The following is a 17,357-nucleotide window of genomic DNA, read 5'->3' on the forward strand; positions in this document are numbered from 1 at the left end:
TTGGTTAAATTGCAGCTGTGTCGATATTCAAGAAAATGATCTGAAACTGTGTGTGGCTGCTGGGATTCAAACAAATAATTAGCGAAATATCCAACGCATTTTAGCCAAAGATATGCACGCAAAGTTCCCCTCGTCTCTGGTGCAAAAAAAAACAATGCACAATTTTCAACGTTAAAAAGAGAAATATACATGAAAGCTCCCTGCGCTCTTTGCTTTAAGGGAAATGTGGTTTATTTCCCCCTTCTCTTTCTGCATGTGAGAAAAGAGGAATTGTTGCTTTCGAGTTTTGAAATCTAACTTTAAAGCCCCGCCCCCAAATAAGCTAAAAGCAGCAATGGCCTTTAATACCAATCTTCGACAGAGTTGCAGCGATCCAGGCAAAAAGATCCAGGAAGTGGTACGAATGGGTTTCCTGCCTGACTGCTTCAAGCAGAGTAACTGAAAGCTTGTGGACACATCGTCAGACTGAGCATCTCTTGGCTGTCTTCACACTCTGCCTCTCGCACACAGCAGCGCTCACAGGTCGACGCCAGCCCAGCAACAATGTTTCGAAGAAAACGCAGTGTTTCCTTTGGAGGTTTCGGATGGTAAGTTTTGCAACTGTTCCGACGGTGATCCGTGACCTATTTCGGGTTAACTAACTTTTGACATTATTTTCCCCCAGCTTGTGGCTGCATTTAAAAGACGCGAGCTGTGCAACCATTCCGAGCACCGAAAGTTCATCATTTTTCATTTAAAGAGTTATAGAAACAAAAGGACTTGCATTTATTATAGTGCCTTTCACGTCCCAAAGCGGTTTACACCCAATTAAGTGCTTTTTGAAGTGTAGTCACTGCTGTAATGTGGGGAAACGCTGCAGCCAATTTGCGCACAGCAAGCTCCCACAAACGGCAATGTGACAATGACCAGATAATTTGTTTTAGTGATGTTGATTGAGGGATGAATATTGGCCAGGACACTGGGGATAACTGCCCCCCCCCCCCCCCCAAGGTCTTTTTCGAAATAGTGCCATGGGATCTTTTACATCCACCTGAGAGGGCAGATGGGTCTCGGTTTAACGTCTCATCCGAAAGACGGCACCTCTTGACAGTGCAACATTCCCTAAGTATTGCACTGGAGTGTCAGCTGAGATTTTTGTGCTCAAGTCTCTGGAGAGGGATTTGAACTCAGACGAGAGTGCTACCCACTGAGCCACAGCTGACAAAAGCAATAAAAAGAAATTTAAAAAGATCATGCTGCAGTTTTTTGAAGTGCCTTTAGCTGTAACAGGGTGCAGAGTGTTTTGTGATTGCACGTGTGAAGCGCAGCACTACAGATAAGTTAGTGGGTAAATACACGACTCGTTGAATGAGACATATAAATCAGGGTTCCCAGATCAATTCTAGTCAGTAGTGCTCAGTTACCTGACCTCGGCCAGGGTAATGGTTGGGAGGAAATTATAACTGACCTCAGTTCCCCACCGGGCTAAAATAAATGTGCCAGGGTTCCCATTCCTGATGCCAGTTGGCAAATGCCAATGTTGTAGACAGCGACGGACTTGTTTGTGTCACCTTCCTCCTGTGGTCGAATAGCTGGCCGAACCTCTTTGGCTGGGCATTTCCTCTGGATTTCAACCCGCTTCGTGGTTCCCGCCGAAGACGGAGCGGGAGAAGAGCTGAGGAAGTTCCAGGCGTTTACTGTGACTCGTGCACGGAGTATGACTGCTTCGGCAAAGTATCAGTGGGCTGCTGGAATCCATTGCACTGCACCTCACCACCTGTCACTGTGGGAAAGGAAAAGAGACGAGTTGCGGGGGGGGGGGGGGGGGTGTGGAAGGGGGTGGAGGGAGCAGCGCCTTGTCTTTTGGGTGAGACGTTGAACCGTCTGCCCTCTTGGGTGGATGTAAAAGATCCCATGGCACTATTTTGAAGAAGAGCAGGGGTGTTATCCCTGGTGTCCTGGCCAATATTCATCCCTCAACCAACGTAATTCAAAAACAGATTATCTGGTCATTATCACATTGCTGTTTGTGGGAGCTTGCTGTGCGCAAATTGACCGCCGCGTTTCCCACATTATAACAGCGACTACACTTCAAAAGTACCTCAATGGCTGTAAAGTGCTTTGGGACGTCCTGAAGTCATGAAGGACGCTATATAAATGCAAGTCTTTCTCTATAAAACTGCTGAAACTGCATCCTTGTCACCAATTCAACTTGGGCAGTTTGACTCCTATTGTTACAGTAATAGCTGATGAAGAAAGACTTGCATTTCTATAGCACCTTTCACGACCTCAGGACGTCCCAAAGTGCTTTACAGCTAATGAAGTACTTTTTGGAGTGTAGTCACTGTTGTAATGTAGGAAACATGGCAGCCAAGCTGCACACAGCAAGCTCCCACAAACAGCAATGTGATAATGACCAGATAATCTGTTTTAGTGATGTTGCTTGAGGGATAAATATTGGCCAGGATACCGGGGATAATTCCTCTTCAAAATCCTTCTTCAAAATAGTGGCATGGGATCTTTTACATCCACCTAAGAGAGCAGACGGGACCTCAGTTTAACGTCTCATCCGAAAGATGACACTTATGACCGTACGGCACTCCCTCAGTACTGCACTGGAGTGTCAGCCTAGATGCTATGTAGGGTTGATCAAAGGATCCAGATTTTCATTCTCCTTTATTGAGAGGATATGAAAGCCCAGTCCTTGTATTTGTGTGGTCAAAAAAGTAACTTATGGCTAGTGTTCTGCTGCCTATAGATGGCACTGCTGTATTCTATAAATCACTAAATAGTTCAATGCAAACTTTATAAACTATTTATTGCTAGCCAATGAATGGCATGCTTGTTATGCTGATGAAATATTTTTGCATGATTATCAAGTCTATAAACATAAGGGCACAGTTGCACGACTGATGATAAAAGTGATATTGCGTTTCTAATTATAGATGGTAAGAATATTTCCGTCACTGCAGTGCGGTGGTGTTGCCTGTTAGAGAACTCAATGAGCAGCGGCACTGAGAAAGTAGACATTCTCTTTCAGTGATTCAACTCCCTTGGATTGCTCTGTTGACCTTCTCGACCTGCTCTGTTGTTATTCTGGGCCGTGCTGCACAGTGCCACGGTGAATGGAGATGTGGACATCTTGGGCCCAATCCTGGCCATGACTTGGATCAATTTTTTGGGATTAAGTTGTTTTTTCTGGTGTAAGTTTTAAAAAATGCCATTTTCCCCAAAAAATTTGCTCCAGAATAAGTCAGTTAGGTACAATTTTTTTTAGGTCAGTTTTTTTTTTCCCCCAGACACTTACGCCATTTTTGGCCATTTATGCCACTTTGGTCAGCTAAAACTTACTCCAAATCCACTTAGGTTAGCGTATGTGGCCAGCTCTGAAAAACCTTGCGGGCAGTGAAGAAAAAGCAGCGCAGATTCGGCAGACATTAGGGCAGGGATAGGGGAGGGAAGGCAACTGGAGAGGGCCTCAACAACCAAGCACCAAACATTGCAAGGAAAAGCTCAAACAATTAAAATACGAATAAAAATGAAGTAAATTCTACCGGAGAAATGCGAGCTGCTGGCCACGATGTCACTGGTGTGGGGAGGTAGCCAGAGAGACACTCTTTCTCTGCGCCCCCCCCGTCCATCCCAAAACACTCTTTCTCCCCCCTCCCCCCCGCCCCCCAATCAGAAGTCTCAAGCACAGCCACATAAGCACAGCCACTAAATAAAAAATAAAAGCCAAGTCCTACCTGCCCGGGAACTCAACCGGCCGGCCGGGGCGGGAGTCCACTCGGCCGGGGATAGGGTGCGGCGAGATCAGGCATCCCTTCGGCCTAGGAAAGGGGCTGTGAGCATCGGGTCCTGCTCACAGCCCACAGGACGCGCTGGGAGGGCAGGAGCATGCGCGCAGCTCTCTCTGAGCATGTGCACAGGTGCCGGCAGTGCTTGCTGCACTGGCCTGTTGCTCCGCCCCCTCCTTCAGTCTCCATGCCACGACTCCGGGGACTCCGAAGAGTGGCCAGGATGGGGCCCCTTTTTTCTGGCACCCTTTCCAGCACGCAAATTCGACGCACTTCAGGTTAGTACGCCGAAAAAAGGGCTTGGGCAATGTTGGGCCCCTTATACGGGAGGGGTAGAGGGGAGAGCAAAATGGTTGAGGCCTTCTCAACGCTCACCATTCATCACTGACACCAACCACGTGGCTGCTGGTGGTAATGGGCTGAGAACAGAAAAAAAATAAAGAACTTGTATTTATATAGCGCCTTAACAACCTCCGGACATCCCAACATGCTTTACAGCCAATGAATTACTTTCTGAAGTGTAGTCACTGTTGTAATGTGGGAAACACGGCAGCCAATTTGCACACAGCAAGCTCCCACATACAGCAATGTGGTGATGATCACATCATCTGTTTTAGTGATGTCGATTGAGGGACAAATATTAGCCAGGACACCGAGGAGAACTTCCCTGCTCTTCTTCAAATGTCATGGGACCTTTTATGTCCCTGACGCATCTCCTCTGAAAGAAGGCACCTTCGACAGTACAGGACTCCCTCAGTACTGCACTGGTGTATCAGCCTAGATGTTGTCCTCAAGTCTGCAGTGGGACTTGAACCTGCAACCTGCTGACTCAGAGGTGAGAGTGCGACCCACTGAGCCACAGCTGATACTTTGCATGTGACCTGGCAGGACCAATGACAAGGGATTAAAAATTGAGTTACATTAAAATTATCGTATATTTAAAAAAAAAAGAAAATACTGGAAATACAAATAAAGTGGCCATTTAACCTTTTGTTTGGAGATCTAACACGGTGGAAAGACGCTCTTCATCTGAACTAAGGTGCACGTGTAAGGAAAAAGCTAAGTTCTGAAATGAGCTTTCGACTACATGTCCGCAGCATAACTAAGACCGTCTATTTCCACCTCTGTAACATCGCCCGTCTCCGCCCTTACCTCAGCTCATCAACTGCTGAAGCCCTCATCCATGCCTTTGTTACCTCTAGACTTGACTATTCCAACGCATTCCTGGCTGGCCTCCCACATTCCACCCTACATAAACTAGTGGTGATCCAAAACTTGGCTGCCCGTGTCCTAACTTGCACCAAGTCCCGCTTACCCATCCACCCCTGTGCTCGCTGACCTACATTGACTTCCGGTTAAGCAACGCCTCGATTTCAAAATTCTCATTCTTCTTCTCAAATCCCTCCATGGCATCGCCCCTCCCTAGCTCTGTAATCTCCTCCAGCCCTTTAACATCTACGCTCCTCTAATTCTGCCCTCTTGAGCATCCCTGATTATAATCGTTCAACCATCGGTGGCCATGCCTCCTGTTGCCTGGGCCCCAAGCTCTGGAACTCCCTGCCTAAACCTCTCTGCCTCTCTACCTCTCTCTCCTCCTTCAAGACGCCCCTTAAAACCTACCTCTTTGAACAAGCTTTTGGTCACCTGCGCTAATTTCTACTTATGCGGCTCGGTGTCAAATTTTTTGAATCTCATAATACTCCTGTGAAGCACCTTGGGACGTTTCACTACGTTAAAGGCACTATACAAATACAAGTTGTTGTTGTGTTCTCATGAAGGATCTCGGCCTGAACAGTTGCTGCAACTTTTGTCTGTTCTGATGCTGATGGCCGATTGCCAAATGCTGAGGCCCATCATCATCATCATCATAGGCGGTCCCTCGGAATTGAGGAAGACTTGCTTCCACACTAAGAATGAGTCCTCGGGTGGCTGTACAGTCCAATATGAGAACCACAGTCTCTGTCGTAGGTGGGGCAGATAATCGTTGAGGGAAGGAGTGGGTGGGACTGGTTTGTCGCACGCTCCTTCCGCTGCCTGCACTTGATTTCTGCATGCTCTCGGTGATGAGACTCGAGGAGCTTAACGCCCTCACGGATGCAGTTCCTCCACTTAGGGCGGTCTTTGGCCAGCGACTCTCAGGTGTCAGTGGGAATGTTGCACTTTATCAGGGAGGCTTTGAGGGTCTCCTTGAAACGTTTCCTCTGCCCACCTTTGGCTCATTTGCCGTGAAGGAGTTCCGAGTAGAGCGCTTGCTTTGGGAGTCTCGTGTCTCACATGCGAACAGTGTGGCCTGCCCAGCGGAGCAGATCGAGTGTGGTCAGTGACTGGGCTGATCACCCGAGTCCCACTGGTATAGTGAATCAGGCCCGAGTCTTCCTCCCAACTGTTGGCAATAGCACCCGGCAAATCTGAGATGCTGTTGCACCCTGGTGATACAACTGGTGCGTCATGGAAAACACACTGACACGATTGGCGGTACACCGCTAATACCTTCTATTCAGTGTGACCTGGACTCACTGAAGAAACAGCTGGCTGCTCTGATGGGAAAACAGAATAGTTGTTCTTTTTGAAAGAATGACATCAAATAGGCTTAAAGATTTTTGTCTAAACCTTACTTTTGACCCGCTGGGCATTTCCAGCCCTTTAATTTTGGATTTCCAATTGTTTTTTTTTTATCTCCACAAACAAAACGTTCAGACTTATTGGGACAACTTCCCACAGTGTGAAAACCGTGTCCCAATAGACTTGTGCACTGTCGTATCTGTGAACTTTTATCTGGCTGTCATGGTTTTGGCTCTAAGGGCTGGCTTTTCAGAACTGGCTGTTCCAGGAACTGAACTCCCTCCCCAAACCTACACTGATGTCCAGTAGGGGTGGGAGGAGGCTTGAGTGGAGCATAGACACCGGCATAGACCTGTTGAGTCCAATGGCCCATTTCTGTGCTGTAAAATTCAGAGGGTTGTGTTTCTTTGGAATTCTCTGCCCCAGAGGGCTGTGGATGCTGAGTTTCTGAATATATTCAAGGCTGAGATCGATAGACTTTTGGATATTATCCCATCAGAGGCGGTCCCTCAAAATGAGGATGACTTGCTTCCACGCCAAAAAAGGATGAGTTCACAGGTGTTTCAATGAAGGACCCGAACTACATCCTGAAGGGTGGAAGATGTCTGTGCGTGGACTTTTTTAACGCAGGGTGGCCGTTGCACACCAGCCACCACACGAGCTTGACGGAGCTAGGTCTTAGTCCAGTGGCGAGGATTAACCAAGACGAATGGTGACCTGCTCTGCTGCACGGACCTGGTGCACACACATTTCGCAGTGTGGGCTGGCCCGTGCTGCCCCTGGGCCCCTGGCCCCGAACTCACGCCTCCCCTGGGCCCCGATCACCTCCCTCTACAATCTCTCGCCGCTCCTTCACCCCGATCTCGCCGCTCCTGCTGTACCTGCCCACGCTCCAATCACCGACCTGGACCTTGGTGATGTCACTCTTCGCTGCCGCAGCCCTCCTACACCAGCTCGCGCTGCTCCCCAAGTCCTCCACACCCCTCCTTTAATGGCCCCAACCTGCCGCTGGTGTTCTCACGCAGGTCGGGGCCTCCACGATGCAAAGTGGAACACAGAGACGATTGGATATTAAGGGAATCAAGAGATATGGAGATCGGGCGGGAAAGTGGAGTTGAGGTTGATGATCAGCCATGATCTTATTGAATGGCGGAGCAGATTCGAGAGGCTGTATGGCCGACTCCTGCTCCTAATTCTTACGTTCTTAGTGCCATCACCTGCAGCAAAATTACTAAGGCTCCGTCTCCAGACCTCTTGCTACTTCTTCCCCCTTAATGGAAGCTACAAGTTTTGCTCTCGGGCTTCCCTCAGGTTTTCTATCCTGTCTTTGGTCATGAAGGTGAGGATAACGTACAGGATAGAACGGTGTTCCAGAGAGTGTTGCACAGAGCAGTCTCGGCAAATAGGTTCATCAGGCGAATCACGGACTCCCGGCCGTCTGTACTTTCTGCGGCCAGGAGGAGCCCGTGTGTCTCACCCGCGGGCGGCACGCGAGAGGATGCGGCCCTTCTTTTGTTATATGAAGGGGAGGGGGGGGGTGCTGCTCCTCAATTTCTGGCTGCGCTTCAGTCCCACGCTCTTGGCATTTGGGGTTGTGGTCGGGCAGGTCGGGGGACCTCTTTGTGGGTCTGCTCCTGGACCTGGTCAAGGTGGCCATCCGTGGGTCCAGGTTGAATGCGGCCCGTGGGGGAGAGAGGGGGGGAAATCGCTCTGGCTGCTTGCCTCTGTTCCACGGCCTTGTCCGCGCCTGCGTGGCCCCGGTGAAGGAGCGTGCAGTGTCCATCGGTACCCTTGAAGTCTTTGACGACCAGGGACCGGAGGACATTGCTGACACAGAAAATAATAAGTTTCCTTTCTTTCGTATAATTTGGGTGTTTATTGTTGGTGCCCCTTTGGGGCCACTTTTGTTAGATTAATTTTATTTTGATTGCTGACACCTGGGATGACCCCGTGTCATCCTGGTTGGCCAATCAGAAGAGTAGAAAGGTGTTGCCAGGAGATGGTTGGGGAGTGGCGGAAATGTTCAGCCAGGTAAGGGAGTGCGGGACTAGTTGACGCATGCTGACACCACAAAGCATTGCAATGTTCTGGAGACAGTGCCTAATCTGGAGAAAGCAGCAATGTTTTAATTAATACACATTTTGTATCACTGCAAATGCTGCTGATCCTTTTTATTTTCGATGGGCTATGGTGTTTATATTTTCAAAGGGGCGCACGGGGGTACAGTAGCATAGTGGTTCTGTTACTGGACGAGTAATCCAGAGGCCTGGACTAGTAATCCGGGGACGTGAGGTCAAAGTGGCCATCCACAGGTCCAGGTTGGATACGGCCCGGGGTGGCGGGGAGAGCCTAAGTAACAGAAAACAGAGAGTCGGAATAAATGGGTCTTATTCCGGTTAGCAAACAGTGAATAGTGGGGTGCCGCAGGGATCGGTGCTGGGGCCTCAACTATTTACAAATCTAGATTAATGACTTGGATGAAGAGACCATGTGTAATGTAGCCAAGTTTGCTGATAATACAAAGATGGGTGGGAAAGCAAATTGTGAGGAGGATACAAAAAAATCTGCAAAGGGATACAGACAGGCTAAGTGAGTGGGCAAAAAATTGGCAGATGGAGTACAATGTGGGAAAATGTGAGGTTATCCATTTTGGCAGAAAAAATAGAAAAGCAAATTATAATTTAAATGGAGAAAAATTGCAAAGTGCTGCAGCCCAGAGGGACCTGGGGGTCCTTGTGCATGAAACACAAAAGGTTAGTATGCAGGTACAGCAAGTAATCAGGAAGGCAAATGGAATGTTGCCCTTTATTGCAAGGGGGATTTGGTATGACTACATGTTGCCCAGTTTGCAGATGTTTTAAATGGTGCAATGGCAGTTTGTTTTTATAGTGGTGGATGAATGTGGAACTATAGCTCAATGTGGAACGTTGGCTGAGTTTTCAGCATTTTCACACCCCCATCAGATAACCTGCTGGTTGAAAGGACTGTTGGCAGGAAGTGAAACCCCTCCCTTGACAGAAAGCGGCACACGCCCATGTGGTCCAGTGCCAGTAAATCATCAGGGCTTTTATTGTAATGTTTTGCTTTTTTTTAAAAAAAAACCTGCGGTTATGCAAGAGGAAGAATTGAATAAGGCAATGTGAATGGTTTGGTTTGTTAGTCCCATCATCATATTTAAATCCCTTTGTGGCCTTACTGTCCCCTTTCTTTGTAACGGTCTCCGTGCTCCAACACACCCTGCGAGCTCCCCGTTCCTTTCACTGTGGGCTTCTGTGTCTACCCCCTTCCCATCGCCCCACCATCGGCGGCCGTATCATCAGACGTCTATGCCCCACACCCTGGAATTCCCTCCCTAAGCTCCTTCATCTCTCCACCTCCCTCTCCTCATTTAAGACCCTCCTTAAACCCCACCTTTTTGACCAAACGTTCGCTCACCCCTCTGAATAGCTCCTTCCTTGGCTTGGCAGCCATTTTTATCCGAGTCAGCCTCTGTGAAGCACCTTGGGAGATTTCTCTGCGTTAAAGGCGCTATATAAATGCAACTTGTTGTCCAGTTTAGGACTTCGAGGTTTTTCACATTGTTATAATAAACATTAATGTGTCGGGAGTATCACTTTTAATTGAGCTGCGGCATGTCGGGTATGAAGTGCTTAGCACTCTGGGCTTGCCACCTCTGGCTGGATGTTTTCTTGGTGGGCTTCATCACATAATGGCTCCTCTCCACTGCCCCCATGTGTCAAACAGACTTGTTTCACATCTCCAAGATTTTTATAATTAATAAACAAAAGAGTTCAAAGAAAATGTTAAGCATTGATTTTTATGCCCCTGTGTCTTTTCTCTGATTGCTCACCGCAGTATTCCGGAGATTCATCTTCAATTCCTGGAGACTCCAGGGCAATCCTGGAGGGTTGGCAACCCCTTAGCGCCCTCATTGTTTTTTGTGAATGACTTTTCTCAAACGAGATGCGGTTCATATAGGATGGAGTGGTGGAGGTTGGGACCCGCCACAGAACCGCCGAGGGAAGTAATACCGCTGCCTAAGTGTCACACATCAAAATTCCTGCCTCACACCTCATATTTCTTCTGTGAAACACTCATTTTCAATAGCAGAGAAAATAGCTCACCAACAGAAAATACCTTCTAATTGACTTTAACAGTCATGTTTTTTTTTTAAAAAGCCATTCTGATGTCAAACTGATTTAACGATCTACTGAAAAACAATTAGCTTTTATTTAATTCACCCAGAAGGCACATTAACTGCATCATGTGACCTTACAGGGACACCAGCAGTTACACACATTAGCAGTCGAATTCACTAAATAACATTGTGCGTTACATGTTGCGGTGCCCCTGTCTTTATGAAAGACGTGTGTTCCCTGAGCAATGGACATTGGCATGCAGGTACAGCAGGCAGTTAAGAAAGCAAATGGCATGTTGGCCTTCATAGCGAGGGGATTTGAGTACAGGGGCAGGGAGGTGTTACTACAGTTATACAGGGCCTTGGTGAGGCCACACCTGGAGTATTGTGTACAGTTTTGGTCTCCTAACTTGAGGAAGGACATTCTTGCTATTGAGGGAGTGCAGCGAAGATTCACCAGACTGATTCCCGGGATGACGGGACTGACATATCAAGAAAGACTGGATCAACTGGGCTTGTATTCACTGGAGTTCAGAAGAATGAGAGGGGATCTCATAGAAACGTTTAAAATTCTGACGGGTTTAGAGAGGTTAGATGCAGGAAGAATATTCCCAATGTTGGGGAAGTCCAGAACCAGGGGTCACAGTCTACGGATAAGGGGTAAGCCATTTAGGACCGAGATGAGGAGAAACTTCTTCACCCAGAGAGTGATGAACCTGTGGAATTCTCTACCACAGAAAGTTGTTGAGGCCAATTCACTAAATATATTCAAAAAGGAGTTAGATGTAGTCCTTACTACTAGAGGAATCAAGGGGTATGGCGAGAAAGCAGGAATGGGATACTGAAGTTGCATGTTCAGCCATGGACTCATTGAATGGCGGTGCAGGCTAGAAGGGCCGAATGGCCTACTCCTGAACCTATTTTCTATGTTTTCTAATGGACATCTATTCGTTGGATATGTTTGACCCCCTCACCCCATTGTGCTGTGTTTGTGCCAAATGTCTAGCGGTTTGATGCCTTCTACTTGTGTACAAAATTCCCTGCTGTAAAGTGGGGGGGAGGGGTGTTGTGGGTCTCTATGAGGGGGTCAGGTTCCCCTTCTGACCAACTTGAGCGGTTTCGAATCGCTCCCCCTGCCTTGGGTTCTGTACTCTGGATTTATTTGGGGGGTGTGACAAAAGTGCAGAGGACACTGGTTTGATGCAAAGAACTTTGGTTTTATTACAGTCAAGGTAATACAGGCTTATTACTCTAGTAAGAAAATACACGGCCAAACTTACAATCACTCTAATAAAGAACAATACAAGGAAAGGTACAAGGTCAAACTTATAATCGCTCTAATAAAGTACCATACACTACACATTCAAAGGGGGTTGCAGTAAAATTATACCTCCCACCTCCCAATACCTAATTTTAGCTAGGTTAGACTCCAGGGCGGCAGGGACTTATGCTTACTAATCCTTTTGATAGTTAATGGTAGATGGTGATGTTCTTCCTTCCTTCAGGACTTCAAGACTTTGAGGCTGGAGAAGTTAGTTTTACAACTGTCAGTTGGTTTCTCTTCTTGTCTTGATGAGGTAGTAGCGACCACCTCTCTCCCCCACTCTCTCTCCATCTTCTTGTCTCTCTCTCTCTCCTCTCTCCCTAACCGCGTCTAACCTCTGTTGAAAACAGTGGCCAGTTATACGATTTTCAGTGTTCTAATCTTGCTGCCCAATCTGTTCACAATCCTTTGTATAATTTTGGCGGGCTTGGTTCTTCTTTGTAATATTTTGTTGGGCTCGTTAAATTTGATATGTCTTGGGTGGGTTGATCTTCGAAAAACTGTTTCCTGATGGAAATATTAGGTTGGTAATTGCAATGTCCTTTTGTGCTTAGTCTTTCGCATACAGGCTGGATTGGGCCTCTATGTGATGTATATGCTGAAAATGGTTTGTCCAGACCCATGTTGATGGGGAGCTATCTCTGGGTGATACTGTGATGGTAATGTCTCTTGTGGAGGAAGATTTCCAAATACTCATTCTTCCAGACAGGTTACCTCAGTCCTCACACCCAGACAGTTCCAATAATCAAGAGGGCTTCCTTTGTTCCCTAGGTCGGCCCACAGGCTTGAATTTGTCTTGTAAAAGTTCATAATTCCATTAAAGTTCGTAGTTTCTTCCCTAAGCACTTTAGAGTTCCAAACTTTTCGGTAGATAGTCCCAAATTAAATTTCCTTTCGAATGAGCCCAAACACAGGTGGGGGTTCTGGTGAATTTTGCTCTCTGCACTGCATATGTAAATCCTATTTAAATATATGGAAAGCTGAATATTAAAGCTTGTAATGTGCTGCTGGGACAACAGTGATGTTTGAAAGCATGTTTCAGCATGGAAGTAAACGGAATATAACTTTATTAGAATTATCATGAAACACCGAGATAGATGGAGGTAAAATTCAATGTCAGCGGTGGCTCAAGATGGACAGTAGCGGATTGGCTGCCCATTATATGCCCCGCCGTTTTTCCTTTCCGTTAATGTCTTTTTGCGTCCCTTGCCCGCCCCCTTCCCCCCCCCCCCCCCAGCTGATGTTGAATTTACCTCCAAATGTGTCTCAGGTTGCCCAGTCAAGCATCTTTATCACTCACCAGCGACAGACAAGTCAACTTTGCATTAGTTCATTGAGTCGCTTTCTCATAGGCAGTCCCTCGAAATCAAGGAAGACTTGCTTCCACTCTAACAGTGAGTTCTCAGGTGACTGTACAGTCCAGTACGGGAATTACAGTCTCGGTCACAGATGGGACAGACAGTTGTTGAAGGAAAGGGCGGGTGGGGAGTCTGGTTTGCCGCACGCTCCTTCCGCTGCCTGCGCTTGCTTTCTGCATGCTCTCGGCGACGAGACTCGAGGTGCTCAGCGCCCTCCTGGATGCTCTTCCTCCACTTTGGGCGGTCTTTGGCCAGGGACTCCCAGGTGTCGATGGGGATATTGCATTTTATCAAGGAGACTTCGAGGGTGTCCTTGAAACGTTTCCTCTGCCCACCTGGGGTTTGCTTGCCGTGTAGGAGTTCCGAGTAGAGCGCTTGCTTTGGGAGTCTCGTGTCGAGACGCATTAACCAGCATCTGTGACACATCTGCTGATCCCACCCTGGGCTGGGTCAGTATGAAGCTGGAGACAACCTGGAACCTGTGCTGATGTGGGGGTGGGAGAGGCCTTGGAAACCCACCCTGTATGAGGGCCTCTGTGAGGATGGAGAGAGGCTGAAGACCCACCCTGAAAAATGTGAAAAATAAATGCTCTCCCCCAGACTGGGAGGGAAGTCCAGTAATGCAATTCCCTTCCCATATAACATGGACCTTGAGCCAGCAATCTGTTCTGTATTTTTAAAACCACTGAGCTGAGTCACATCCTTCCAGCCATCTGCTGACCTCTGTGTTAACTCCAGCAACCCCTTCAAACAGGCCTAAGGGAATCTTTTCCTCCAGCTTTTATAAAGTGACTGACCTGGGCTGAAGGTACAAACTCGGCAAAATGTCCCTCTGCATGTGTGGGGCATTGCTCTGAATGCAAATTCTTCTAAAATTCAGAGTATCCAGAATGCCTGAATTCTAATGGAACGTGCCTTTTAAGACTACGTAGGAACAGAAGTAGGCTATTCAGCCCCTCGAGCCTGTTCCACAATTCAATTATATCATGACTGATCTGTACCTCAACTGCATTTACCCGCCTTTGCTCTATATCCCTTGATACCCTCACCTAACAAAAATCTATCCATCTCCGTTCTCAAATGCCCCAGCCTTGCCAGCTTTTTGAGTGAGGGAGTTCCAGATTTCCACTACCCTTTGTGCAAAGCAGCACTAATGACAACTGCCTATTCGGCCCAGAAAAAATGCTCCTTCAAAATAGTGACGGAACATTGCATGAAGTGAGCCTGAGGAATGAGTGTACACAAATTAACATTCTTCAAACACTTCACGGACTCGAACAGAAGTACCGCTACTGAAAGGCACAAGTCAGGTGTGTGATGGAACACTCTCCACTTGCCTGGATGTGCAGCTCCAACAATACTCAAGAAGGTCGACACCATCCAGGACAAAGCAGCCCGCTTGATTGGCATCCCATCCACCACCTTCAACATTCATTCCCTCCACCACCAGCGCACCGTGGCTGCAGTGTGCACCATCTACAAGCTGCATTGCAGCAACTCGCCAAGGCTTCTTCAGCAGCTCCTCCCAAACCTGCGACCTCTACCGCCTAGAAGGAGAAGGGCAGGTGGTGCATGGGAGCACCACCGCCTCCCAGTCACACACTATCCTGACTTGGAAATATATCGCCGTTCCTTCATCGTCGCTGGGTCAAAATCCTGGAACTCCCTCCCAAGCAGCACTCTGGGAGTTCCTTGATCACAAGAACTGCAACTGTTCAAGAAGGTGGCTCACCACCACCTTCTCAAGGTACTCCCACAGTGCAATTTGGTACAACTCAGTGGCTCGCTGGGCCATTTCAGAGAGGCGTTAAGAGTCAACCACATTGCTGTGGGTCTGGCGTCACATATAGGCCAGACTGGGTAAGGATGGCAGATTTCCTTCCTCAAAAGGACATTAGTGAACCAGATGGGTTTTTACGACAATCTGGTAGTTTCATGGTCACCATTACTCATACAAGCTTCCAGAATTATTAAATGAGCTGAGTTTAACTTCCCTTGCTGCCGTGGTGGGATTTGAACTCGTGTCTCCAGATCAGTAGTCCAGGCCTCTGGATTCCTAGTCCAGGCCTCTGGATTCCTGGTCCAGTAACATAAGCGCTATGCTGCTGTTCTGCAGACATCTCCTTGCAGATCCCTGGAAGGTGCCAGAGGAGATGACATTGAGGGCGGTGGTGACTTTGACAGCCACTGGCAAAGCGTGCCCACCAGCTCCACTTGGAAGCAGGTCTTCTTCCAGGAGGCTGCAATGGTCTGCGACCACCTGCCACGATACCCTGAGCCTCCTGAGGCACTGATGTTCCGACATGTCCAGGCAACTGATCACCTGCCTGTATACCCTGTGTTGGGGGTACCGCCACTTGCGAGCCGTACCACTCCCCCCACCCCCCCCTTGCTTATCCCCTCCCTCCTGTGGAGCGGCAGGTTGGTGAGGAGAAGGTGGCTGCTGCTGCTGCTCATCTTGGTCCTCGTCCGAGGTCAAAGGTAAAGCTGCATGAGCGGCACCCCTGCTGAACTGATGCTTGACCAATGGAAAGCGTAGATCAGGCTAACAAAAATCCAAGGTAGCAGAAATGACCTCCAAAGTAGCGGAAATCAGCTGCACGATAGTGAAAGCACTCTGTCCGAAAGCCTTTCTCTCCGGCAAGAGAGCAGGTGTGAGGTCTGAGTAGCGATAGGATTTACGCTGTCATCTCCTCCTTGCTTTCACTGCTGAATTCCAGGAGACCCGTGCACTCCGAGTTAAAGCTCAAATCCGCAGTTAAAACAGCTCCTAATTGCCTCTTAACACCTTTCAATTGCCAACCTGCCTCTCCCATGGGGATTTCTGACACACAGCCGAAAGCGCTGCAGTTAAAAGTGGATGTCAGTGAGTTCGAGCCGGCTTTCCAACCCGCTGTAGGTCTCGTCCCTTTTAACCACCCGCCCGCTCCCAAAACATTCCCCCTTTTTTGGGTAAAAATTTCCCCCCATTGTCTGTGCTGGAACCAAGAGCAGCCATTTGTGGCTTGCCAGCACTGGTGTGAACCTATACCTCAGTATAGGCTACTGACTTTAGGAGAGGAGACGAATAAAAGGAGGGAGAGAACTGAGGCCGTGAATTTAAAAAAAAAAGGCCTCAATAGCGCAACCGGAGGACGATGCAGGCTTTCGCCTTGTCATTTTGTCATTTTTCATTTGTGCCAAAGGTTTAGCAGATATAAAGCTGCTATGAAAATGTTACATGAACAAAATGATACATAATTCAGTGATTGATAAGCCCTTAACATAATGAATGGAAATAAGGACGCGAGTAAGGTAATTAGTTCTGTGTTGAACTTCTCCTAATTAGACAGCGGATCCAGAACGCTATCTCTGTTTTTGTGTTTTTCCAAATGCTCATTTGGTAGGAGGCCAAGAACTGTAACTCTGCACCAGCTAATGAGAATGGATGAGCAGGAAGTCAAAGCGGTTGACAGCACTGAACAGCAACACTGTCAAATGGAGAAATGACATTGGCATTCAGTTGGCTAAATTCTGCAAACTGTGCTGGTGCCAGACATTAAAAGGACACTATCTTCACAAACCCTGTGTTTGATAAACCTCTCCTCCTTGCTTTCTGACAGAATGAGGTAAATTGCAACAAGCTTTGTGACGCTAATACTGAAATGTGAAAATCTCACATAGTTCCTCTGCCTCTTCTCCCTCTCCAAAGAAAAAAAGGCCAGACTGGGAATAGATATTGTCTTAAGAACAGACGGGATAGGCCAGAATTATCTCCATTAGGGAGGGAATTACATAAGCAAATGCTTTATGCCGAGCTCCTTCGTGGTAAACAAGCCAAAGGAGGACAGCGGAAACATTATAGGGACACCCTCAAAGCCTTCCTGGCAAAGTGCGACATCACCACTGACACCTGGGAGACCCTGGCCGCAGACCGCCCGAGGTGGAGAAAGTCCATCCGGGGGGCGTTGAGTTCTTTGAGGCTCAACGCTAGGAGCATGAAGAGGCCAGGCGCAGGCAGCGGAAGGATCCCGCGGCAAACCAGCCTTACCGACCCCTTCCCCTGACACATGTCTGATCCACCTGTAACAGGATCAGTGGCTCTCGTATCGGACTGTTCAGCCATCAAAAGAACTCACTTTGGGAGTGGAAGCAAGTCCTCCTCGATTCCAAGGGACTGCCTATGATGATGATGACATAAGAACATAAGAAATAGGAGC

General features: G+C 47.9%; 1 protein-coding gene across 1 annotated transcript in view; it reads left to right on the top strand.

Annotated features, from left to right (window-relative positions):
- Positions 1-445: 445 nt before the first annotated feature.
- Positions 446-17,357, top strand: part of rap1gap2a (RAP1 GTPase activating protein 2a) — a 357,838-nt gene continuing 340,926 nt past the window's right edge. Inside the window, exon 1 of the mRNA XM_070857044.1 lies at positions 446-587. Within this exon, the coding sequence (XP_070713145.1) occupies positions 544-587 (44 nt within the window). The 5' untranslated portion in view covers positions 446-543. The remainder of the gene's footprint in view (positions 588-17,357) is intronic.

This window comes from Pristiophorus japonicus, chromosome 16 (genome assembly GCF_044704955.1).
Source record: "Pristiophorus japonicus isolate sPriJap1 chromosome 16, sPriJap1.hap1, whole genome shotgun sequence".
NCBI classification, from domain to species: domain Eukaryota; kingdom Metazoa; phylum Chordata; class Chondrichthyes; family Pristiophoridae; genus Pristiophorus; species Pristiophorus japonicus.